This window comes from Eubalaena glacialis, chromosome 11 (genome assembly GCF_028564815.1).
Source record: "Eubalaena glacialis isolate mEubGla1 chromosome 11, mEubGla1.1.hap2.+ XY, whole genome shotgun sequence".
NCBI classification, from domain to species: Eukaryota; Metazoa; Chordata; class Mammalia; order Artiodactyla; family Balaenidae; genus Eubalaena; species Eubalaena glacialis.
Genome location: NC_083726.1, coordinates 46,997,870 through 47,024,963, shown reverse-complemented (window position 1 = coordinate 47,024,963; position 27,094 = coordinate 46,997,870). Strand labels below are relative to the sequence as shown.

The following is a 27,094-nucleotide window of genomic DNA, read 5'->3' as shown; positions in this document are numbered from 1 at the left end:
ACTGTCAGAAAATGAAACTGGCAAGTACTATATATACAGATGAAATCTCCCAGAGTGAGCTGAGCCACTAAATAATCAGCTAGTCCTCTAGAAAATAAGATGACCCCAAGCTCATAAATACTAATGGCCTCTCTCTGTAAGCTAAGAAATCAGATAAATGAATTCAAGTTTTATGTAATCAAAACTATATTTAGAATATTGCCCAAATAATCCATTAACATTTTAGTTATGAATAAACTAATGATAACTGAAAACTAAAAACTCTTGGTCATATGCTCATATGTTTTCTTTTCTTTTCTTTTTTTTACTTCTTACAATGTTCCACTTGGAGACAGTTTATAACAAATTGAAAACTAGCAAAAACTATCCAGATGGATATAAGAGTAACATACAACTATCAATACAATACTTCTCTAAAAAAAGATTCTATCAAAGTGCTTTCTGGAAGTTCAAAGTATGAATACTTACATATTCCTTACTTAAGCAAACCTAACTCTTGACTTCCTACAATTAAAGAGCTCTTATTCTTTAATATCCCTCTATTCTTTAATAATACACTCACGAGTGTATGAGACTACACTCGTGAGTGTATTATTAAAGCTCAGAATTCTGAAATTTGTCACTGCTAATAGCACTAGATCAGTATTAAATCTCCAGCTTACTTCCTAACACCATCCATAAAAGACAATGACTCAGTCATTATCAATGACTTATACATAATAAAGGCTCACAAATGCTTGATAACTAAAGTCACATGCACTAACGCTATTACTATATGACGATTTAACTTTCTTTAAAATAGTCCATATCATTAATCATGACACATTTCTAATTCTACATTACTAAAAAATGGAAAACTAATAGGGAACAGTCATTTTAAGAATAAGTCCTCACTACAACTCAGTAATGCTACTTTCTTCTAAACAGAAAATGACAAAAAAAGTCAAAAGGAAGCTTTTCTAACCATAATATTATATTAGCCTTTCATTTCTTCTATTTCTAATATCTATAACTATAAAAATGACTCATTCTCAATTATAACCTACCTTCCCTTCTTCCCAAGAGTTATTTATATAATGAGCTCTATCAAACAAAAGAACTTAATACTTTTTCTTAGTTGACTGAATTTATGAAATAAGACTATAAGGACAGTTAAATTTGAGTAATATTTTGATTTTGTATTTTTGAACTCCTTACTTTACTCCTTGATCTCCTCTTTCCACCAACCAATTTCATGAATCGATTGTATTGCTCTTCCTGATTTGAGAGATCTCGAATTTTTCTGATTTCTTCTTCTCTTTTCCTTCTCTCTTCTTCTTCAGCTTGTTTCCGTTGATCCTCTTCTTTCTGTCTTTCCTGTTCTTTTTGTTGTTGTAGTTTCTTCCATGCCTTTGTTTGCTGCTTCCTCAATGCTTGTTTAGCTTTAAATAAAAAATACAGAAACATCAGTATCTATTAGAGTTAGAATTTTCTAGAAGATAAAAGAAAATAAGAGCTTTAACAATTTTTTTTCATTATTAAGTCATATATACAGCTGCTCCTCTAAGTTCATTTATATAGGATTATCCTTTAGTCAGGATATAATTCTCAGCTCAAAACTTTCTGAATTAAAATCTAAAAACCATACTGATATAGGAAATCAATTAAAAGAATTTAACAGAAATGATCACCTGTAGTGCTAACTTTTTTGGCCGAATGTGTTTTTGTACTGGTTTTAACTTTTTGCTGTACGGTTTTCATCTTAGTCAGCTTTTCTTTGCTTTCTTTCATCACCTGCTGTTCTTTTTGCTGCCATTTTTTACTGGCTGACTGAAGAGCCAAAAGACGAAGCTGCAATTCAGATAGCTCCTCTTCATCTTCACCAAGCTTCTTTAAAAAAGAAACAGTTGCCATTTAAAAATTCTATTATTTGACTTTAAACATATTACCAAGTCAAATCTTTTATAAGATCAGTTAGTTAGTTTTAAGGCAAATACTTAAATGGTAAATATTAATACAAATAAAATAAGGAAACTGAATAACTTACCATAGCCCTATACTCTAATTCAGTCCCTGTAATACAAACAGAAGATCAATCTGTAGAGGGTGTATGTGTATATGTAAGTGTGAAGGGTTAGAAGGGGAGGGTACAACTGATGATGAAAAAAAAAAGTTAAGGGTTAGAGATTGGCATTTAACTGCCTCCCAAACAGGAGTAGAAATCTCATGGCAGTGAATGCAAGAAGAAATCAACCCAGGGGAGGTAAGGAATGAAGAACGAAGTGGTTCCATAATCATGTGAGGTTACTAGCCTTACAAGTACTACACAGAACAGGCACAGTGAATGTCAAGATTCAAATTTACAAACTTTTAAAAATATATATTTTATAAATCTTTAAATCAGTTTTAAAGGAAGAAATATGTAAAGATTTGCTTATATTTGAGCATTCCATGTTCTAAAGCTACAGATATTTATCTGAATATTGAAAATATTTTGAACACCCAAGACTTCTTCAGGGAAGCTAAAACAGGAAAACAGGTTAGGAACAAATGTTTGAGAACTTTTTTCCAATTGAAGTAACTTCTTAATTTTTTCACTCTACTTTTTTTGAGTTAATTTTTAAAATTATTCTATTCTGTACATTTTAGCTAAAATATAACTGAAAATGTCAGGCAACCTAAGCAGAGGTTCTAAATTGGAGTCCATGAGATTTTAGTGGGAGGGAAATAAGGGGTCCTTTGGCATCCCCACTCCTTGAAGTTAAACACAAAGCTGTATACGTTTTTCCTTTATGTGTGTATATGGAAAAGGAGGGGCGACTCAAAGGATGCTAAGACTCAAAAAGGTTAAGGCTCGCTTATCCAGTAACTTTCCCTTATAGGTGAATTGTAATTACATTTTTTAAATCCAATAAATTATTTAATTCTCAAACATAAAAAAAAAAAACAGTGGATCCTACCTAGTAGTTTAACCTTATATAGACTATTATAAATCTCTAATTAAACTACCAACACATATTTCAGTACTTCAGTTTACCCAAGCCAGGATATAGTTACCCTTTCCTTTTTTTGGGAAATATATGTAACAAATGAGCTTAAAAATTATCATGAGTCTTTTTTACTCCAAATCACTTAAACATATCAAATTCTACTGCTTGGTACTGAAGACCTACAGCCATGCTATCCAAAAATGGGACCAACAAGCCATGTATGGCTATTTAAATTTAACTAAAATTGAATAACAACTTTATTTCCTCAGCCACACTAGTCACATTCCAAGTGCTTAATAGCCACATGTGGCTAATAGCTACCATATTGGAGAGTGCAGGTATAGAACATTTCCATTATTGTAGAAAATTCTATTGGACAGTGCTGATCCAGAGCTTAAGTAAAATAAAGCTATCATTACTGTTCCACTGAGACTTAAAAGTCTTTGATTATCTTTTGCTACTAACCCTTTCGGAATGAAAGAGACCACTGATGCTGTCATTCAACTATATGCTACTTAAAGCAGCTACTTGATCAGCAAGAGCACTGAGCCTCATTCAAACTCCTTGTTCTGATGCCTAAGTCCTATGTAACTTTAGGCAAATCACTTAATCTATGCACATGAATCTTAGTTCATCTGTAAGAGAGATGTCAACCTACCTTACGGAGTTATGGTTATGATATTCAAAACCATACACATATAAACGCACGCACGTGTGTGTGCACATGCGTGTGTATCTATTATATTATTATCCTTAAATTCAGGACCCTCTCTTTCCGAAAGCTTCTAGGCTCTTTGCATCATTTCAGTTTACCCATAAAAAGCAACTGAAATCTTAACAGAAGAAACTGCAGATATTTCAGGTCTCTAATTCAACAAACAAAAGGCTTGGGCCAGTGAGTACCTATTACACGTCGAACACAGTGCTTGATGCTCTTGTACTTTATTCTGCTGAACCTCACAACAACCCAGAGAACAGATGACATTAAACTCATTTTGTAGAAAAGAAAACAGAGGCAAGCAAAGGCTAAACAGCTTACACAAGGATCACTCAGCTAATAAGAGGAGCTAGAATTGGATACCACGTCAAGGTTTGTCTAACTCCAAAGCTTTCTCACACAGCATAATCCCCCAAAATTAGGAAAAGAAAGTCTGTGGAGGAAAATTAGAAGTTTCAAAAACCAAAAAAGCAAAAACATTATCTATAGATACATATAACATTTAAATTAAATGTAATCTAATTGAACCCAGTGGAGATACTCCAAGATGTCTCTCCAGATTTTCTTATCTTTAAGGCTTATATCCAAATGAAGGTATAGCAATGATGAAAAAAAAAAAATGAGTGAAAAACAAGACAGAATTTCCCTTTCAAAAGAACAGAGTAAAGCAGTGCAAGAATCAGTCTTACAGAGATATCCAATCTCACAAAGCAATATCTTACCTTTTCAGATAGAATATCTGAGGCACTAATTCTTCTCGTTAAATTTTGTTCCTTATCTTCTAATCCTTTAAAATAAAACAGCATACTTTGAATATTTTAAAAGATTGCCACAATCAATTTAAAATAAAATGCTACATGATATTTACTAGTATTTATTTTAAACGGTCTCATTAAAGGGTCTCATTTTCTCAATCTCTCAACCAAAAGGAAAGAATGTTGTTAGAGAGAATGAAAATCTGAACAAACTTTCCACATCAGCCTCATTTCTGAAAGTTACAATGCAAAAACAATTCAAAATATTAAATTATAAATTAAAACTGCACTATGGTAAGAATGACTTCTGAACTAAAAATAATTATTTCAAATAAGAACAGAATTTATAGAATAGATAGACAAGAAACAAAGCTTCATTACTGAATAGATAATACACAGAAAAGAATATGTGATGATTAATTCAGACCTCAAAAGTTGAAATGAATTCAACATTTAGAGATTGTATTGGATTTATTCATTAAAGAAATGTCTTCGGGACTTGGCCAAAAAGTAGAAAAAAGAAAAAAAAAAGAAATGTCCTCCATTTATTCAGAAAAGCATCAGCAGAAGTAGGTTAAGTATCAACCAAATTAAGTCCTTCCACACATTTTCCAGAATTCTAGCCTTGGGCCCAGATTTCTAATTAAGCTATTACAAAATTTTATTTATATATTATGTAATCTATGACAGCTCTACAAATTACACAATAAAGTTATAGTACATATATAAGAGTACTGAGAGAGGCACTTTCATAGCTAAAACAGATTAAGTTAAAAACTAAGAAAATCTTTCCCCAAGATGACACAAGTGAATTTGCAAAGCTAGGATTCAAACTAAGTCTAAACTCCAAGCCTAGTTATTTTTTTCCATAATACCACTGCCAGTATTCCAAATATCTTAATTTGATTGCTCAAGAAGACCTACTGGTAAAAGAATAGCCAACTTATTCAATACATAGAAAAATTATTATATCAAGTACCCTAGAAAAAGTAAATGGAAGGCAATCACCAAACTTTGAGTTAGGTCAGTTCTGCCATAAGGCTTGTTTTGGAAATATGAATTTGTTGCAACATGATTGATATATTAGAAAATAATCTGAGGACAACACAAACTTCACATTTGCTTACGTACAATTTGCGTCCAAGAAACACTAAGAGAACGCAGAAAGCTGCACCCAGGTGATCCATGTAGGAATATACAAATCCCACACATGGTGATCAATTTACCAGCTACTTCAGTTCACTGTGTATGCACACCCATCCCCATCTGGTGTTGCAACTTACTGTTCAATTTCAAATAACCTTCCTTGCTCTACTTCACAGTAACTCATAAGCTGCAGATCTACTTCCACAAGCACGTTTTAGGTCTTTTCCAAGGTAAAGTGACATATTTATTGTAGTATTTCAAGCATTTTTACCCATTTAATGTGTAAACCTGCATTACCGTTTTTATTAGATTCCAATCTTTTTTCATGTACCACTGACAAGATTTTTGAGTGCTGTTTTCCCTAACACCATTTGCCCCTAAGCCCTGTGCTTTTTATTGTGCAATTCTGCAGTGTAGTGATTTCCAGGAATGCATATGTCACCTTATAACAAAACTGACCATACTTCAAAGAATAAGAGAATAGTAATAACTATTAGACAAAAATGAACAAGGAAAAAAAACAAAGACAGACTTTCCACAATAAATGTAGAAAGAACTTTTCTCCTATACTATGAGTCATTAGTCATGAGAGACTATTAGTTAACGAGGCTCTCTTTCGTCTATAAAAGGTGGCAGCACCTCCCTTTAAGGGAGCATAGAGGCAACTATCCACTAAGCTGGCAGATACCTAATGAGCACAATGTAACCTGAAAAACAAGCACAAACCATAAATTTCAGACCATAAATCTAACTTTACACAAAGATTAATAAAAGCAGGTTATGATTTAATTGACCAAACATGTAGTTTGGTCCTTCTGTCCTACCACTGTCATGGATCTCTATAAAAATATTTCTATTTCAATTCTTACTCAATACTTCCAAAATGAAAATTGGTCTTGTGCAGTCATGCAGTTTTTTTAAAATTATTACCTGAAATTCTAAACTGAGCTAGAGACAGGATATAAGTGGTAGCTAAAACCATAATAACTGAGAACACCCAAGGAGAAGAGAACAGTGAGGACATCAACAGTTAAGAAGTTACAAAGGAAAAGTATTTTTTAAAAAAAAAAAGGAAAATCAGAAAATTGTAAGAAACTACTGATGTGTACAGTAGCACAGAAATCCCAAAATTTCAGGATTAGTGAGAAAAACATCACTGAATATAACAGATGTGTCTACTCCCTACAGGATACTCTCAACATAGCAGCAGTGATCCTTTGAGAATTTAAAACGAATTATGCCAATCCTTTGCTCAAAACCCTGCAACAGCTCCTATTTCACTCAGAATAAAAACCATCTTACAAAATACTACATGATCTGTCCCAACCCGTTATCTCTGACCTCTTCTCTCCCACTACTCATTCCCCATCACTCTCTCTTCTTTAGTGGCACTGGTTTCCCTGTTATTCCACAAATATGCCAGTACCCTTCTGCCTAAGGGTCATTACTCTAGTTCAGTGATTCTCAAACTTCATCAGGTATCAGAATCAACAAGAGGGCTTCTTAAATACAGATTGCTGGGCCCCATTTCCAGAGTTTCCAATTTAGTAGATCTGGGGTAGGGCCTAAGAATTTGCATTTCTATCAAGTTCCCAGGTAAAGAAGGTCCAAGGACCACAGTCAGAAAATCAATGCTCTAGCTATTTATTCTCTTTGCCTAGAAACCTCTTTCCCCCATTTGGCTATTCCCCCACCATCTTCAAAGCCTTTGTTTAAATCTCACCTTCAAATTCAGGCCTCTCCTGATCACCCATTAATACTGCGGCCTGTACCCACTATCTCCATCCTAACTTACTTACTGCTATGCTTTTTCTCTCTCTACAACTGTTATTTACTCATATTTACTGTTTCCTCTTCTTAAAATGCAAGCCCATGAAGGCATAAATGACTGTCTATTTTCCACTGATGTACTTCCAAGAGTCTGGAATAAAGTGCTCAACTAAATTTTGAATAAATGGAAGAATGAAATAAAAAATGAATGAAAATGAAAAATGAATTTTGCAATTAGGTCAAAGTAACCGTGCCATGAGTAGTTTCAGTATTCTGGTAGGGTCAGAAAAGCAAACTACATTGAGTTAAGAAGGAATGAGAGGTGAAGCGAAAGGAATCAGCGTAGATTAGCCTTTCCGGAAGTCTGGTTGAAAAGACAGAAGTTGGGCTTCCCTGGTGGCGCAGTGGTTAAGAATCCACCTGCCAATGCAGGGGACACGGGTTCAATCCCTGGTCTGGGAAGATCCCATATGCCGCAGAGCAACTAAGCCGGTGCACCACAACTACTGAGCCTGCGTTCTAGAGCCCACAAGCCACAACTACTGAGCCCACGTGCTGCAACTACTGAAGCCACGCGCCTAGAGCCCGTGTTCTGCAACAAGAGAAGCCACCGCAAGGAGAAGCCCGCGCACTGCAACGAAGAGTAGCCCCCACTCGCCAACTAGAGAAAGCCTGCGCGCAGCAACGAAGACCCAACGCAGCCAAAAATAAATAAATAATTTTATTTTTAAAAAAATGTTTTATTAAAAAAAAAAGACTGATAGCTGACTTTTCAAAATCAACAATGGAAGCCAGAAAATATCTTCAATATACTGAGAATATAATTAACTAATCTAGAATTCTAAACCTAGGAAAATTGTCTTTAAAATAGGGTAAACAGAAATATGTTTTTCATATAGCAGACACAAACTAAAGGAAATTCTTAAAAATGTATTTTAAGCATAAGTGATTCTAGACATAGAAGGAAGAGTGAGCCAAGAAAGTGTTAAATACATGGGCAAAGGTAGGCAAATACTGGTCCTTGTATATCAGGGAGAGGGTAAATAACTTGATTAACTTTAAACATTGATAAGAATTCATGTTACAATTCCTAAAGGAATCAATGAGACCAAAAAATTTGTATCTAACTTCCAAATGAGTAAAAGAAAAAAAAAAAAAAGGTGTATTTAAAAAAAAAAAGTCAAAAGAGGCAAGACAGAAAAAAAAGAACAAAAGGAAATAAATACAAATATCAGTAATCATGAAAAAATGTGAACAAACTATATGTTCTTGTTAAAAGACAAAGATTGTCAGGTTAAAGTACAAATGAAATCCAGCTCCATACAATGTACAAATAACATCTGGGACATGAAGATACAGAAAGACTGAAAGGATGGAAAGTGGTATACAAAGCATATATACTTATCAAGAGAAAGATGGTGTGGCTATTAACATAAGACAAAATAGTCTTTTAGGCAAAAACATTACTAGAGATAGAGATCACTACATAATAATGAGAATAATAAGTCAATTCCCCAGCCTCAAAGTATTTAAAGCAAAAACTGAAAACCAGAAATCCACTACCATACTGGCAGATTTTAGCAAGCCTCTCAGCAATTGACAGATCCAGCAGATCAAAAAATGTTCATATCTTAGAAGGAAGATATGAACATAAAAGCTTGATCTAACAATCCAAACATTCCTTTCAAACACACAAAGAACAGTTACAAAAAATCAATCACATACTAGACAATAAAGCAAGTCTCTACAAATATTTCAAAAGATTGCTACCATATAGATCTCATTCTCTGACAATGTGATTGACTTAGAATTCAATGACAAAAAACACACCTAAAAAACCTACGTGTTTTGGAAGTTAAGAAACACACTTCTAAACAGCCTACAGCCAAAGAATAACAAAAATTAGAAAATACTTAGAACTGAATGAAAAAAATTTACAAATGACAAACTGAGATGCAGCTTAAGTAGAAGTTTCATAGCCCCAAATGATGTAAATAGTAGAGAGGCTAAAAATTAATGAGTTTTAAAAGCTGTGGACTTATTTCTGGGGAAATTTTTAAAAGATGATGGGAGACACAATTAATAACTGCTGCGGATAATAAAAAGGTAAGATTCTTCAGAATAACTTAGTATAAACTGTACAACTTACAGGAAACGAGCACATTACAAGAAAAATAGTTTACCTAAACTGCCTTAACCAGAAATAGAAAACATAAACAGTCAGTAGTTTAAAACCTTCCCAGAAAAAAAGCCATGCTGGCCCAGATAATTTTACCAGCAAGATCTACCAAATATCCCAGGAATGATTCCAACCTTAAAACTATCCCAGAGAACAAAGAGGAAACCACTCCCCAACTCATTCTGAGCATCATAACCTTATACTAAAACTTGTAAGGAAAAAGAAGGAACAAAACTACAGACTATGAACCTACGTGAAAAATCCTAAACAAAACATTAGCAAACCTTTATCTATGAAGGTTTTGTAACTGCCCCAAACTGGAAGAACCAAATGTCCCTGAAGTGGGAAATGGATAAACAAACTGTAGCATAGTCATACAACGGGACATTCAGCAATAAAACAGAATGAACTACTGACATATGCAACCACATGGATCAATCTCAAATACACTATGCTAAGGGAAAGAAGCTAGGGTTAAAAGGCAATGTTCTACAAGACTCCATTTATATGACATTCTGGAAAAGGCAAAAGTATAGGGTCAGAAAACAGACCAGTGGTTACCAAGTAGGGTTGGTGGCATGAGGGAATCGGTGGGAGTTAATGAAACTGTTCTATAATAGTGATGGCTGGCAATGGTTACCCAACTGCTTGCATTTGTCAAAACTCAAAGAACTATACAGTTAAATGGGTAAATTTTTACTGTATATAAATCATACGTTCATAAAAGAGAGGAAAAGAAAAAATTAACAAACCAAATCCATGATGTATAAAAATGATATATTATGAACTAACTGGATTTATCCCAATCATACAAGGGTGGTTTAACACTACAAAAATCAATTAATATAATCCATTTACACTAATAAATTAAAGGAGAAAAATTAGATGCTCTTCTCCATAAATGAAGAAAAAAGATTTGACAAACTTCAACATCCATTCATGCTGAAAATTTCAAACAAGGAACGGGGGTTGGGGTGGGGGTGAACACCTCCTTTACCCAATAAAGGACTCTTACAAAAAACTTAGCCAACATCATATCTAAAAGTATCCCCTGTAAGTTAGGGAACAAAGGTGCCCACTACCACTTATGTTAAAAACTGTATTATTAGTCCTGACCAGCACTTAAGGCCAAAAGTGGTGAAAGATCAGAATGAAACAAAACTTGTCATCACCCAACAATACGACTATCTACGTAGAAAGTGCAAAAAGAATTCACAGATAAAACACCAGAATCATTTCAATGAAGTACACTACCAAAATAACTAGTTACCCCTTTAGAGGAAGAAGAATATCATCACTAATTGAAATTTTAAATTCCATTACCTTGACTAGATTCAGTAGTGTCAGATTTCAGGGAAAGCTGTTTTGTTCCATCTTTAACTTTTTTCAACCGGTTCTTATCTCCTGGTAAAGTCAATTTTTGCCTGAGTGGTTTTAATTCAAATGCCTGAAAAGTTTTGACCTGTGTTTTCTCCTCAGGAGCTACTTCTTTACTTGAGTCCTTTATAATACTGACATTATCAGTGCTTGTTTGGTCCTCAAAGTTCAGTGTTTTAGGATCTTCTTGCACATTCTCCTCTTTGCTACTCAAAGCTAGTTTTTCATCCTTATTGATGCACTCTAGTTCCAACTGTATTTGCTTATACTTCAAAAGTAAATCTTCAAAAGTTTCTTCCCCACAGTTTTCACTTTTTGATGAATAATTCTGTTTTCTTGATGGAGATCTTCCAAAACTTTTAGCTGAACAGCATATTAAGGAAACCAGTTTCCAAAAATTTTCCGGTTAATTTAACAAAAACACATTAGGCTATAGATGAATTGTCTCCCTTTTTCATGTTTTTCAAGGAAGATGAATTGATATTTTAAAATTACTAAATGCCATTTAACATATGTGCTGCTAATGCCCACTTTCATTATGTGCCCATACTTCAAAATTAACAAGTATGCATATAAATAGTCCACTTACAAAATCACTAGTGTCACTTATTACCTGCTGTATCCACAGGCATTACACCTAGTTAGGTTATAGCATCCTTCCTTCTGCAGGTTATCAGGAAAGCCCATAATGAGCTGGATGTTAGAGATTCCTTTCTGAAGGAAGAGGGGAGAAACTGAAAGGTTTGTCACAGATGTGGATAATTTACACTTCAGATAATCAGAAGAAAATGTTTCTTCTTTTTAATTAGTTTCTTGTCATGTCTCAAATTTTTAAAAAGAGATAAAAAATGAACACTGACAATTAATAGTTAAGACTAAGTTATGAATAAGAAACACTGTATTAAAAACCTAACAGATAACAATTGTAGAGCTCATCAAGTATACTAACATCCAACATATATACAACTAAGACAATGAAGGCAGTTAAATAATAAAAAAAAAACTTAAGTTGTATTCAAAATGTATCTTCTAAACTAATTTTCCCCTGAGGAAAAGGATATCTAAAACCAATTACTTTTGTTTTTTTTTCTTCTCTAACATAGTAATACATAAAACTTAACTTCTTGGTTGGAAATGGCTACAAAGTTCCAAACTACAATTTTTATTCAAATTAATTCATACATATGAGAACTGTTCCACCTCACTTCTCCAGCCTAGAAATTAACAAAAGACAAGTACTTTACCCTGGTTTTAATACAATATGTCATTTATAGATCATTAAATTGGCTAGGATATAACATTACAGTTCCCTAAATAGTTTCTTCTCTGTGTAACAACTTACCGGACAAGCAATCTACAAAGATTTTTAAACTTCCCTAATGACCAATTTAAGAATGGGAATTACCACCAAATATTTTAGAAACTAAATGAGCACTACAACTGAAAATCTTTAACAGTTCTGCAGCAAAACTGTTCTAGTAAATCTGGTTTTCTGATCTCCTCTTCAGAGCTCAGTTTCTTGAAACAACACTAGTTTCTCATTACCTGTCTTACTCCTCCACCAAATGGAATCTGGCTTCTGCTGGCTGAGTTTATCCACCCTGACTTCTCTGCAGCATTAAACACTGTAAACTACTTCTCTCTTGGCTTCCATAACTCTACTCTCCCCTTGTTTCCTTTTTTTTTTGCCTATAAGTCTTCATGACTCCTTTCTCTTCCAACTCCTGCAAAAATGGTGCTCGCCAGTGAGCTCTACTTAGTCTCTCTTTCAATTTTGAGCGTTCTAATGCACTCCCATAGTTTTGGCTGGTGATAGCCATTTAGGGTTCTATCTCCCACAAGCCATCCTCCATTCTATTGGTAGACTAATCTTTCTAGAACACAAATCTGATCAGATCTCATCCCTTGTTTTAATCTAAGAATAGAGTCCAAAATCCTTATAATGGCATATAATGCTTTCATGATTCCTTTCCAATCTCACCTCTTCCATGTTTATCACAATTTATGCATAGCTTTGTGTCTAGGTTCTTCTGTTCTTCAAATTGACCCCAATTCAAATGCCACCCACTATGTGAAGTCGGGTAATTACTTGCTCCCCCACCCCACCATTACATACTCTCTGTACATAAACTATGTAACTATCTGCATTTACATCTCACTTTTCCAATGTAGCTACAGTAACTTAAAAAGAAATATGACTAGAGTCCTTGGAAACATTCATAAAGGGAAAAGATTCAATACACTAACAAAAAAATAACTAAAGGACAGAAAAATGAGAAGCAACTGAGTTATGACTAATTAATCTCCTTCAAGGCTAAATGAAATCTCCTACTTCTGTCTATACAGAACAGCTAGGATGAAACCAGCACTTAAAAGATTTAATTTGAAATTGGTCAAGATGCAATTTCTAACTGAAACCTGGTTTAAAAAAAGAACTGCCATTCAACCTTTACAACTGCAGGTGAAAATGGAATGACTTTCTACTGATGAGACACTGGTCTCATTATGTTAGCTCTGATCAGATTTGAAAGTTTAAAACAGCAGCCATCCAAAGGAGACATATGCTAAGATTGATTGACAAAGTGTCTCTAAGGAAAATTAAAAATGAATGAGAGAAAAAAAAAAATGAAAAAGAAGAAAAAAAAATGAATGAGAATGAAAATAACTACTGCAATAGAATCTATTTGGTTTATTAGATTCTGATAGAATCTAATATCTAAATAGAATATGAATCTAAATAGAATCTAAATAGAAGAATGGTTTATTCTATTTCTTTAAAGCTGCATCTAGCATACCTTAATTATTACAGGAAAAAAAAAAGTTTTAAAAAACAAAAACCCACCTGCACTCATGCTACTTCACTTCTAGATTATGGAAGTGAGTCACAGAATAACCCTTATTCTTTCTTAATGCAATATTTGTAAAATGTCATTATTACAATCATACAGTGGAAATATGAATTAAACTTAGTACAATCATGGTATTAAAGGAATTTGAATTAACAAAATTTTGTATTACAAATTTTGTTTGCTCACATTACACAAAGTGGCTGGGAGCTATGTTTTCCTTCACAAATTCTTATAAAGAATACCACCTCTAGGATGGATTAGTGATACTTCACAAGGAAAACAATGAGCAGAAGATCAAAACAATCATCCTTAAGTGCAGCATCTGTGAAAAGAAAAACAGCAAGAAAGTTCATTTCTGATAAGTTACTACAGAAATCAGACTGGATATTTTCCCATACTTGTTTCACAACATCATGTGCCTGTTCATTAATACGAACATATAAGATTAACAATTAATAAAGGTATGTGGTAGAGGTACTGAATGAATGGACAGAAAGAAGGCAAAGGCAGGAGGTAGGCAAGTCCACGTACCACTTCCTTCTCTAATATAAAATAAACTAAGAAAAAACTTTAAGCTCCCATAGTACTTTTTACATACCTCAATTTGAACTTTTTACACTGAACTATAATTATTTACATTTGCCTCTCCAACACAAATTAGAAGTTACATCTTCGTATTCTTAAAAAATTTACATATTCGTACTTGAATAGCCTTTCTGTTTTTAGGCTCAGAATTGACAACTAACAAATTCTTGGTTAAAAAATTATCTTGGGCAGAGGTTTTCTAACTTTATTGAAAGAGCATCCCTCTTTTCAAAAATTAAATACCTACGTGATTTTTTCCTGAAACAATCCTGGAGTGCTCCTAACCCAACTTTTGACTGTAGAAGTTTTTTCAGAGCACTAGCACCAGAAGCTCCTACTTCTTACCTAAACCTACATTTCTGGTCCCCTTCCTATCCTGACATCTGATTTTACACTGCCTGAGATTCCACTAGTTTGGCCCCCATCCATAACACGCTCATGTTAAAAAGCAATACACCCAATAAAGCAATTTTAAGAAATAACGCTACAGTTTGACACATGGGTGGGGATTACCAAAGAACCGCCTACGTTAAGTATATTGACACAGTGAAAATAAGCGGTTCTGACGGTTCCGAAAAGTTACTCATCGCATAGACCTGATAAGACGCTCAAGGGAACTTCAGTGACACACCCAGGGCAGACCGCCACGTTAAGGATACAACTCTTCCGAGGTGGAGAGGGCTCTCGCCAGCTCTGACTGCCGCCGAATCCGGATCCCGCTCCTCCTCCCAGAGGAGGTCTGCCCCCCGGCTTGCCTCCTCGCTCACCCCCTCCTCGCCCCCGACTCCAGCGACTCCCACCCCGGTAAGGCCTGCCTCGAAAGCGGAAACGGTCCAAGGCGATGTGGCTCCGTTCCCAAAAGGACGGCCGGGGGCTGCTTTCGGACAGCGAGCTCGAAGGCATCCGCACGGAGGGCGGATGAGACCGGAACGGCTCTTTGGGTCGGTAGCTGCTGTGTCCCCTGAGGTGGCCCCGCTCCGACACGTGCCGCGAGCGTGAAAAATTCCTCAGCTGCTGCTGAGAAGAGGACGATGACGAGGAGGAGCCACCGCCTCCGCCGGATCCACCTCCCCGGGCCGGGTGAGGAGGCCTTCGCCGCGGGTACGGTAACAGCCCGCCGCCACTGCTGCTGCTGCTGCTCCGGCTCCGTACCTGGCTGTTATTATCGTCGTCGCTGATCTCCCCATCTTCGAGCTCCCCTTCTTCCTTGGGCGAGAGGCCACTGGAGGCCGGGGCCGGAGTATCTGCGGTCGCCATCCCGGGAGCAGCGCCTTCCACACAACCTTAGCGCTCTGTCCGGGGATCCGCCCGTCAACTGCCTGCCTGCTCAGTTTCCTTCTTTCTCAACGGACCCGGTCGGTGCGGCCTTACCCTACTTGCTCACCTAGCGGGCTCTGCTCTCCAACTTCCCCGCACCCCAGCTCTTTCTCGCCGGACCGTCGCAACCCACTTCCCTGGCCTAGCGCCCCCTTACTCCTCCGCGATCGGGACTCTTCCGCCTCGCGAGAAAGGAGCCCTGGAAGTGGCTCTGCTTGTGACGTCACTTCCTACGGCACACAGGAAACAAGACTACCAGTTCACGCGATAATAATTAGGACAACGCGATTCTCACTGGGAGTTGTAGTCTTTTTTTTTTGCCTGTCGCTTAGGGTTCGTCCTTCCAGTCTGAGGCCCATCCCCACTCCAGACGCCGCTTTGGGGTTTCTGGGTGCGTGGCGGGGTAGGCGGGCCCGTTCATAATCTCGGCCGCGAGAGTTTCAGAGTAATGGGGGGATGGGAGGGACACACGTCTTTTTTTTAATTGCTCGGAGGACAGCTGCTGAAGAGAAGCAGTAGTCCCACTCCCTTTTGGGAGCCAGGGAGAGGACGGGGTGCGTCCGCCATGTTGGTGAAGGCAAACGAAGGGGATTGGAGCTCCAGGACTGTCGGCTCCTGTGGCTCAAGTCCGCCATATTAATAAAGAGAAAGGGAAGGCTGACACTCCCCTCCCCGCACAGATACGTACACCCTTTCTTCCCACCTAGCTCCCGCAGCTTAGCTGGGTGGGCCCTTCCCCAGCCTCGCTTGCCCAGTCTGTTCCCGAAGGAAGCGTAGCAGCCCGCGCCTCAGATTAGCCTTAAGACAGCGCCGAATGAGGGCGAAAGGGAAATGCCGACCAATTGCGCCGCGGCGGGTTGTGCTACTACCTACAACAAGCACATTAACATCAGCTTCCACAGGTAACCTGGGCAGGGAGTGGGGGTGACGGAAACGGGAGTTCCTAGACTGGGTATCGCTTGTGTGGAAAGAACAGGATTCTACTAATTCTAATAACTTCGCTAGCTAGCTAGCTAGTAGCAGGGACGCATCATTTTTGCCCTTTGTGTGTGTTTCTCAAATCTGTCCAATTTTTCGCTCCCTTCGGGGAAGGTTTACTCACTTTGTAAAAGAGAGCCAAGTTCTCTCCGTAATTACTCCTTCCCTAGAAAATGACAGGAGGATACCTTAATTTTCTACTCTTTTACTCCCTGTGTATTAGACCAGGTTTTGATATTAATGACGCCATAAGAGGAAGCGAGATCTGCCTTTTCAAGTCAGCAATCACCTAAAAAGCCTGCTGTGTTCGTTCCCGTATAATTAGTCAATTCTCACTAGCTGGATTGACATGGGAAGCATTTAAATTTCAAATAGTCACGCACAGTAACTCTGCGGAGGAATTGAGTCATCATCATTAGTAGCCGTGGAATTAAGCGATGTTAATGAAAGTGGAAAAGATAAGCTTTCTATTCTTACTAGAACAGAGTAGTATAAAAAGAACCCAGGTTATGTTTTGCCTTCGTTTGTTGGAAGAGCAATCAAAATTCTTTATTTCTGTCAAATCAGAACTCTGGAAAGCGCTTTGAACCCTACATGAAACATAATAAGTACTTGGTAAATGTTTACCTTCTCTGCAAGTGCCTGCCATATGCCTGAAGAAAAGAAGCATTCAAAAAGTTAAGTACCAACAGTTCTGATTTTATATACCTCACAACTTAATAAGATCTTAGAATGTAGAAAATGATATCTTTGACCTTTATTCCTACTTCATTATGACAAAATGTACCCACTTATTAAAAGTTACCACTTAAAAAAAAAATCCTTGTGGTGTTTCTGTTTTTCATCTACTTCATGCAAATGTAGTGCTTTATTCATTCATCCATCAAATGTGTACCAAGCTCTTATTTGCCCGACATGGTGCTAGGGATCCAGAAAAGTCTTAACCTTCCTGGAGTTGGAATGAGAAAGACCAACATAAATAATTGTGGTCAAGTGCCAAAGAAGAGACCTTCAGGGTCTCTAACTTAGCCTTGGAAAGTCAAAGAACACTTCTCAAAGGATGTGAAATTTCAGATGAGACCAAAAGATGACATAGATTTGGTCCTGTACGATACTGTAAGGATTTTCTGTTTTATCCAATGAGTACTTGAGAAGCCATGGAGGGCTTAAAAAGAATGGCGTGATTAGATTTGTATATTAAAAAGCCTTCAGGCTGCAGTGCAGAGAATTACAGTGTTACTTAAAGTGCTGGTCAAGCATCAGCAAGAGATGAATTTGACAGGAGCTTATTACAGAATGTTAATGCACCTGCTATTTCACAGGGATATCCTGCTACAGCGTCAACTGAACTAAATGTACTTCTGTTGCTGGCACAATCAGCACTAGATTAGAAGTGGTGAGCGTTGATAGAGAAAAAAGTTAGGAACCTGTAGTAAAGCAATGGAGAATCCACCCAGTGGCCTAGACTACAGTGATACTGACAGTAGAGATGGAAAGAAGTGGACAGACTTGAGAAATGTTTGAGGAGAAACTACCATATATGGTCATTTGATTTGGAAGATGAGGGGGAGGGAGGATTCAAGGTACCAATAATGAATGTTTAGGAGATGCACGGTGGTACACTAACATACATACCTCCTTTCCGTGTTTGACTGTTTGCTTGCTATGAAATTAACATTTTCATGTGTAACCCCAGAAGTTTAGGTCTTAAAATAACATTATAATAAAATTAATCCCTATTTCATAATTAACACTATCCACTCCTTTCCTAGGACATTGGTAGACTTCTTTACCCCCATGTACAGCTTATATTGCCTAAACTTACTGTCACCATTTTTCTTATCTCTTAGCCCATTCCAGTCTAAGTGTCGCCAATAATAATCTTTTGAAACTGTTCTTGCTAACATAAGTTGTCACTCCAACGTCCTTTTTTCATGGCATGTGATCATTTCCTCCTTGAAATGCTCTCTACTTTGAATTATTTGACACTAATTTTGTGATTTTCATCTTACTTTTTTGGCCTAACTTCAGTCTCCTCTGCCATTCCACCCCCTGACCAAGGTCTTCCCACTCTTATCAAAAGGATTGCAACGGTTCCTGTGGTCTTGGTTAACATTTACCTGTTAATGCCTCCCAAATCAATACCTCTGGTCCAACTCTCTCTAATGAGTTTTAGACCTATCGGTAAAGTGTCTCAGTTATTTCCCTGGTCTCTTCAGTTCCTCACATTCAGTGTACTAAAACTGTACTACTGAACTTGCCCTTCCCCCAAACCTACACCACTTCCCATTTTCCCTTTCTCAGTAAATGGAAACACCATCCACCCAGAAACTGGGAGGTCATCCTCCCTTGACTTCTCACCATTGCCTCTCAGTTGGATTATTACAACAACCTTTTAACTGGTTCACTGCTTCCATTCATGCACTCCTAACTGCTCTTCTATAATCAATAGTGTGTTGCTAAATTTTTAACAACAGGATTTCCAGGAAAGGGGGAAAGCCCTGATTTGTAGTGTTTGTCCAATTTCCATGATATAAATACTCCCACCATAACTGGTTATAAGCTACCAATATGACATCACTGATCATGGAGTTGGGAAGAAATGTGCAATACTACCCTATTCTATAGCATTTATTCCATACAGGTGTAACAGACATAAGTAACCTGAAGAGTATAGACAACAGTAAAATAATTAGGAAGTGATGGGTTTTTAGTACTTATTACCTTTGTTTTTAATTTATTTAAATGCAAACTTACATAATTTAATTTTTAATAATGGCTGTGTTTAACAACCAGTTAAAACATTTTCTGTTGACAGCTCTAAATTAGGCCTCTTAATGGCTTACCAATGCCATTTTGGATAAAGTTCAAAAGTACTCTTTAACTTGGAAAGTCCTCCATCTTCGTTTCTTGTCATAACACTCTTCCTGTCCCCAAGATACTCTTTAACACTCTTCACTACTACCATCCTAATTTCCCTAGCTAATTCGTACTGTCTTAAGGCCTCTTGACGAGATTAGCTCTTCCTGTTTTATGGTTCCATGCAATCCTGTACTTACCCTTTTATAAACTCATGACACTTGTAATTACTTTTATAATAATAATAAACAGCATTTATTTAGTATTTACCACGTACTACGCATTGGGCTAAGCATTTACTCACAATGTCTCATTTAATCCCTAGAACCACACTAGGTACCGTTATTACTCCACTTTATGGATGATGAAACTGAGGCCTAAAAAGGTTAAACAACATTCTTAAAGTCACCCAGCTATTACGTGAAGGAGCTGGGATTGATACCTGGTTTGATTACAGAGACTTCTCAGCCACTCTTTTCTACTACATCAAGCTATTTGATTCTCTACCTTCGACATTACAGTATACCCACATAGAAGGTAGATATCATAAAGGTAGATCAATTTTGTTTACCACTATGTCTTTAGTGCCTAGGACAGTGCTTGGAATGTAAGAGGCATTCAGCTATTAAAGACCCAAGCAAAATAGCATTGTTAAAATACTGAGTGATTTTCCAAAACATCTAATGTTTCTGAAAGCCTGGTTCTGTTATTGTGTAAACAAGAATATATCCATCTATTAACACCACGTTATTTTTTTAAATTAATATTTGCATGATTTATTATTACTTAAATTCAGCTTATGGGCTGCTGCTTCCACCCTTTAAATTTGCTGAGAAAAATCCAAACAACACGTGCAAAAACATGATTAAGGTTAATACTGTATAAAACATTATCTAAAATCAAATATAAAATTATTGATTATTCTTATTTTATTTCAACACAGATCATCTAAAGATTATTTAGTAATGCCAAACTAACTCCATTACTTTGTATATTCATTGATTCACTCAAAAAGTTCATTGAATGCTTACTAACAGGAAAAAGTAGTGAAAAAACAGCTCCTAACCAGGAGAAACCTGTGATCTAGTGGTGGAAATAGAAAAGTAAACAATTAGAATACAGTTATATTAGTGCTCTATGATATAGGAACATCTAACCAAGTCTTCTGATCATAAAAAAACTTGTTAGGAACATGGGATTCCTAAACTGAGTCTTAAAAGAAAGAAGTAGAATTTGATCACGTTAAGGTCCAATTGGAGATGTTGGTTTTATAATTTAGAACATTTTTTTAGTTTAAAAAAGAGCTAAAAGGGGAGGGGGTGAAAGATAATGTTTGAAAGAAAGTCTTCACATATCTGAAGAGTCTTATACAAATAGTACTGCTAATACAATAGTACTGATAGTACTTATTTGTTCTTGAGGTCCCAGGAAGAAGTTTGCTTATAAACTAAAGCTTAATTTTTAGTTTAGTCCTCAGGAAACATTTTCAGATCACTAAATATTGGAACAGAGAGCTTTGAGATGAGAATACATTATTATTAAGAGGTGAGGGCCAGGCCGAGTAGATAAAGTCTCCATTAGAGAGACTTGTATTTCTAGTGAAATGCAAAAAAACGTACATATATGAAAACATGTGAACTGCAGAGTGACACACGAATGTTATCCTCAGGTGAGGGTGTGTTTGGGGCAGTGGGGGCGGGGACATGAGACGGCAGGGTGTCTAAGTAAGTCTGGGCCTTCACCTCTGTGGCCCTCCCTGCTGGTAATTTGAGCAAGCCTAGTATATCTGACACAGCCAAAGCTGTTACCTAATGAAGCTTCAGTTGGGGGCTTTTGAGCCACATGATCTTCTAACATAAATTTAATGGTTCTTTTTAGGTACTAGTGAGTTCATAATTAATACTTAAAGGATAAGGTAGTCAAACTAAAGAAGAGTTCAGTTCAAACTTATTACATGTGAATGTTGATTCCTCTATTTGCAAGTCAGTCAACACAGTTACCATTCGAACTTTTAGTCCCTTATATTTTTCTCTTCCTTAACAGGTGTACACTGGGTGCATATCAGTATATTTTATATCTGAAATAAATATAAAAGGAAAAACATTCCTGCTGGGCTTGTCATCAGCATTTTACTTTTAATTAATTAAAAGTAATTAATTATGCCTTCTACTGTACTACATAGCTTAAGAGGTCATTTTTTAAAAATATATGCAGTTTAACTTCATGGAAGTAATATAGTGAATTATAAATTCATATATTCTGTATTTATATTAATTAAGCAAATTTTTGTTGAGTCCCAGCTGTTTGCAAGGCACTACGTAAGTGTTAAAGATAGATAAAAAGATAAAATGATCCATATCCTCAAGAAACTTGTAATCTTCTTTGATTTCACTGGAAGTTTATTAAAATGGAAAATTACAAAGCAATGTAGTAAGTATCATAATGAACACAGAGGAAGGAATACCAGAATCTGTCTTGATAAAATTTAATCTGTAGATGATCTGCTTTGTCTTGACCACATACATGAGCAGCAGATCAAAGCACTGTGAAATTATTCCTGCTTATAATGGATCTACATAAATTTGATGTAGATCAGTTTAGTCTTGTTTATTTTACTGCCCTTGTTAAGGACTAGTTTGGGAAGAAAGGTCTCTTTTTAAAACCCTGAAAAATTAAACCACTTAAGTTAGTTTTTTATTAACTTTTTTACAACTTATAAAAATGAGCATGAATTGGTTTCTGTTCCAGTATCTGGATGCTGGAAATTTTTAAATTTTTATGTAAATGGAAGACATTTTAAATTGTTACCTTTCAGAATTTCTTTTAACCATTTAGGTACAACCAGAAGTGTGATAGTTGGAATTTGAGTTGCCTTTTTTTTTTTTTTTTTTTTTAAAGGTTTCCTTTGGATCCTAAAAGAAGAAAAGAATGGGTTCGCCTGGTTAGGCGCAAAAATTTTGTGCCAGGAAAACATACTTTTCTTTGTTCAAAGCACTTTGAAGCCTCCTGCTTTGACCTAACAGGACAAACTAGACGACTTAAAATGGATGCTGTTCCAACCATTTTTGATTTTTGTACCCACATAAAGTCCATGGTAAGTAATACTACTTTTACGCCATTTTAACCATTTTTAGAATCCATCCCTTTTTGTTTGTAACATGGAACAATTAAGAATATATTGAAATTCATATATAATGCTGTGCCTCAAGAAAACTGCAAAACTGCAGTAAAGATAAGGCTAGAATTAGTGCTCAGCGCTCCTGACTCCAATATTCTTTCCCCAACCTAAACTGTTTTATTATATTGGAATTTTACATCATTGTTAACTATTATCAATAATTGACCCATTGGTAAAACTGAGAAATCATAATGAAACCTCCAGCATCACCGTGCTGTGATTTTAAGATTATATGCAAATAATGTGTGTTAAGTGCTTTCAGGGCAGCACACCCAAAGAATACCAGAGTTACACCAAAGAATATAAGTTCAGAGGGAGGCATAACAGAAAACCTCATAGAGCTCAGGCATTTCAGCTGGGCTAGAGCTTGGAGTTTGGAACGTAGCAGAGGGTTCTTTGCACAGCGCAGCTGCAATAGCATGATGAGAACAAAAGATAATGAGTTGAGGAGTGAATGGAAAATAAGTGTTAGCAAGTGATATTTAAAAGGAAGGAGAAATTTAAGGTATAGTATGAATGTATTAAAACAATGTTTTATCTAGTTAGGGAAGATCTGATCAGAGGGTAAAAAGCTAGATGAGAAAGACAGGGTCACTGAAAGGTTCAGAAGGGGTGGAATGAACAAAAATAAAGTGTTTAGCTTTGAAAAGAAGGATAGACATCTTTTCCTCTCAGAGAGGAAAAATGACTGCTTTTCTTGAGTTATTTTTGACAGTTAAATTTGTAAATCTACATGAGTTACTATCTGAATGGAAGAGAAGGGAGAGGAGATTGTGGTAAACCAGTTATCACAGATACTAGAAAAGCTCCAGGAGGGCAAGCATTTCATTTCTGAATCCTCAGAACCTCAAATAGTGCCTGGTACATAGTACACACTCATATATTTATTGAATTTGAAGTATACCTTGTTTTGACATTTTGATCATTTGTTCATTCAACAGATGTTTACTAAACTTTACATTATGTCAAAATCCAAGTTAGATGCTGGGAATATACAGATCAAAAAAGAGTCCCTGCCAATTCCCCTAGACAGAAGGAATGCCAGTTGTAGGTTTCATGAAGACAGGAACCATATTTATCTTACTTGTTCACTGTTGTGTCCCCAGGAATTCATAAATGAATTCCTGTGTTTCAATAAATGTTTGTTGAATGAATGAAAGACACAAAGCTATGAAATTAATCAAATAATCTGGGAACTATAATTGGTTTAATATTATTGGAGTAAAAATTAAGATGGTGAATGGCAGCACTTCCCTGGTGGTGCAGTGGTTAAGAATCCGCCTGCCTGCCAATGCAGGGGACACGGGTTCGAGCCTTGGTCTGGGAAGATCCCACATGCTGTGGAGCAACTAAGCCTGTGTGCCACAACTACTGAGCCTGCGCTCTAGAGCCCGCACGCCACAATTACTGAAGCCCGCACGCCTAGAGCCTGTGCTCCGCAACAAGAGAAGCCACCGCAATGAGAAGCCCGCGCACCGCAACAAAGAGTAACCCCCACTCGCCGCAACTAGAGAAAGCCCATACACAGCAATGAAGACCCAACGCAGCCAAAAATTAATTTATTAATTAATTAATTTTAAAAAAGATGGTGAATGGCAGAATGGGGTGAGATCCTAAATGGTACAGTATGCCATGTAAAGATAATTTTTTTTCTTTAGATAATAGGGAGGCAAAGAAGAATTTAGCCAGTATTAAATCATCAAATCTGTTAGAAAATTATTCTGTGGCAGAAAATAGACTAGTGAGGATCAAAATGAGCCAGAGATCAATAAAGAAGTTTTTAATATATTCAAGCCAGACATGAATGATATGGGCCTGATATGGGTAGTAGCATTAAGAATGATGGAGAGGAGGGACTTCCTGGTGGTTCAGTGGTTAAGATGCCGCGATTCCACTGCAGGGGGCGTGGATTTGATCCCTGGTCGGGGAAGATCCCACATGACGCACAGTGTTGCAAAATAAATAAATAAAAATAAAAACCTTTAAAAAAAAAAAAAAAGAAATGAAGAGAGTGAAAAAAAAGAATGATGGAGAGGAGAGGATTTGTGATACAGATATTTAGGAGATAGAATTAATAGGACTTGATGACTAATTGAATGAAAGAGATAAAGGGAAAAAAGGGTCCTCAGGTTTCTGATCTGGAAAGAAAGTTTCTAGCCAGATTTTAAAACCTTGAATGTATCAATAAGATATAACTGTGCATAATTAATAGGTAAATCTATTCAGGAGCTTGATACTTTGGAATATGTTTGTATTAAGTAGGACCACAGGTCTGAACTATTAATCAAATTGAGAGGATAGTATTTACCTAAAAGAGAGATCAAATCAGTATCACAAATTAACCAAATGTCTAAATGCATTCTATATGGGCCTTAGAATATTGCAAAGAATTTTTTTAAGTCTCTACAGAATCATATTCAATAATTTGGAAGAGACCTAGGAAGTCCATTCTCTATTTCCAGACCAATGCTTTTATCTCTCTGGAGAGAAAAGACAAAAAGAAATAGGTGGCTGGAGTTAATTCAACCAGTTGAGAAACTTGAATCCATGACTACATGAGTTGGGCTGCTGATGTTTCCTATCAGATTTTTAAAATCAGTTTTTAAAAGAGCAGTTTAAATACTGTTATCTAAAACAAAATTTACTTATTTGTGATATTCCATAATTTATGTTCAACCTTCTAATTTTATTCTGCTCAGAAACTCAAGTCAAGGAATCTTCTGAAGAAAAACAGCAGTTGTACTCCAAACGGACCATCTAATTTAAAATCAAACATTAGTAGTCAGCAAGTACTACTTGAACACAGTTATGCCTTTAGGAATCCTATGGAAGCAAAAAAGAGGATAATTAAACTGGAAAAGGAAATAGCAAGTTTAAGAAGGAAAATGAAAACTTGCCTACAGAAAGAACGCAGAGCAACTCGAAGATGGATCAAAGCCACGTGCTTGGTGAAGAATCTAGAAGCAAATAATATATTACTTAAGGGCACATCAGAACACATTTTACCAACTGCCTTAAACAGTCTTCCTTTGGAAGATTTCAAGATTCTTGAACAAGATCAACAAGGTAAAACGTTACCAATTCTCTAAATCCAAAACAGACTAAAAGTACATTCAATTAAGATTTGATGCTTGAACTTCATTCTGTTCAAAGGTAAAGATATTTAAGGAAATTATTCCAAAATTGGGTATTTAATAAAGTTTTACCTTAAGTAACAACATTACTGCATAATTTATTTGATTACAAAAAAAAATGGAGAACTTCTTATGAAACTTATTTGAATGAGAATGGAAGTGCCTTATGTGAGAATTATGTACTTAAAATTTTTTCTAGGAAATTGTATGTTTATAAAGTGTTTTGTGTTTTTGTCTTTTTAAACTTCTTTTAAAGAACAGTCTGTCACAAGTAATGTTTTTAATTTATATTATAAAAAATTTTTTTCCTGTACCAAAGTTGGGATATTACATTCTAAGTAATTTGCCTAGTAGGAGTTAACCAACATGAAATAAAACTTTAAAACTGCTGGATTTTGTATTAATTAAATTATTATTATTGGCACTGTGATTGGGAAAAATTTTAGGAAAAAACCTGAAGTACAGGGCAAGTTCTTTTATTTAAACTTTTCATATCTTTTTGTCAGTAAAACTGAGCTAATCATGGCCTCCCTCATAACAAAATTAGCTTTTGCAATAGCTTGTAAAATATTTTGAAAATAGTATTTTCAAATGTGAAGTACCCTTGCATCATCCAAGTAATTCAGACTACTAAAAACAGGTAGCTGATTATATTCACCTTCTAAGAAAATATGTTATGAAATAACAGAGATTGAGATCTAGCTTTTACTTTAAACAAAAAGATAAATGTATACCACATTTATTCTCATAATAAAAATATTACATTTTCAATTTCAAAACTGATACATTAATAAGCAAACATGCTACACAGTTCCATGTTAGGAATACTCCCTCTGTCCCCATGTGTGTTGATACCAAAATTCTTAAGCTTTCTTTTTTTTCCATAAACCCACAATAGAATTGAATTATAGAAAAGTACTTACCATATTATATCTTTACAACTTATAACCTAAAATGAAGTCAATTTATCTTACACATCAGCTTGCTTTTTATCTCCTCTTTTAGTGAGAGTCAAATAGAGCAACCATACTGCATAAGGGAAATGGAATGTAGATCTCTATAAAAATACATGTCTCTGATAAAGCTATGCAAGTGCTAATTAATTTACAAAATAGAATATCAGAACTATTCTTATAGTTTCCACTTGAACAATTAAAGGGTTTGCCTTATTTTACCAGATAAATGTTTAATAAGAACCCTTTCCTTCAAACAGCTTTGGTCAAATCATGTAAAAATTTATTAATGTACAATCAGGTTACCCAGGCCTGATTTGAGCTTCT

General features: G+C 36.0%; 2 protein-coding genes across 3 annotated transcripts in view; one reads left to right on the top strand and one right to left on the bottom strand.

Moving 5' to 3' along the window:
• The window catches only part of ZFC3H1 (zinc finger C3H1-type containing), a 53,496-nt gene extending 37,638 nt beyond the window's left edge, over positions 1–15,858 (bottom strand). Inside the window, exons 1-5 of the mRNA XM_061205524.1 lie at positions 15,008–15,858; positions 10,861–11,277; positions 4,410–4,474; positions 1,671–1,869; positions 1,198–1,421 (exon numbers count right to left, since the gene is read on the bottom strand). Coding sequence (XP_061061507.1) covers positions 1,198–1,421; positions 1,671–1,869; positions 4,410–4,474; positions 10,861–11,277; positions 15,008–15,605 — 1,503 coding nt within the window. The 5' untranslated portion in view covers positions 15,606–15,858. The remainder of the gene's footprint in view (positions 1–1,197; positions 1,422–1,670; positions 1,870–4,409; positions 4,475–10,860; positions 11,278–15,007) is intronic.
• A 158-nt stretch (positions 15,859–16,016) lies between these two features.
• Positions 16,017–25,776, top strand: THAP2 (THAP domain containing 2). Of its 2 annotated transcripts, XM_061205449.1 has the most exons (4): positions 16,017–16,056; positions 16,373–16,567; positions 22,401–22,596; positions 25,380–25,776. In XM_061205449.1, exons 2-4 carry the CDS (start codon positions 16,497–16,499, stop codon positions 25,767–25,769), a joined length of 657 nt encoding a protein of 218 aa, XP_061061432.1. In that variant the 5' UTR covers positions 16,017–16,056; positions 16,373–16,496; the 3' UTR covers positions 25,770–25,776. The 2 variants fall into 2 exon arrangements, with proteins under 2 accessions (XP_061061432.1, XP_061061431.1); XM_061205448.1 differs by lacking the exon at positions 16,017–16,056 and having other exon boundaries at positions 16,070–16,567.
• The last annotated feature ends 1,318 nt before the right edge of the window (positions 25,777–27,094 follow it).

Bases quoted from the DNA above. Each gene is read 5' to 3' on its own strand.
- THAP2 (XM_061205449.1), top strand. From the start codon at position 16,497: ATGCCGACCAATTGCGCCGCGGCGGGTTGTGCTACTACCTACAACAAG. The intron at 16,568-22,400 runs GTAACCTGGGCA...TTTTTTTTAAAG, and splicing joins ATTAACATCAGCTTCCACAG to GTTTCCTTTGGATCCTAAAA. The intron at 22,597-25,379 runs GTAAGTAATACT...TATTCTGCTCAG, and splicing joins GTACCCACATAAAGTCCATG to AAACTCAAGTCAAGGAATCT.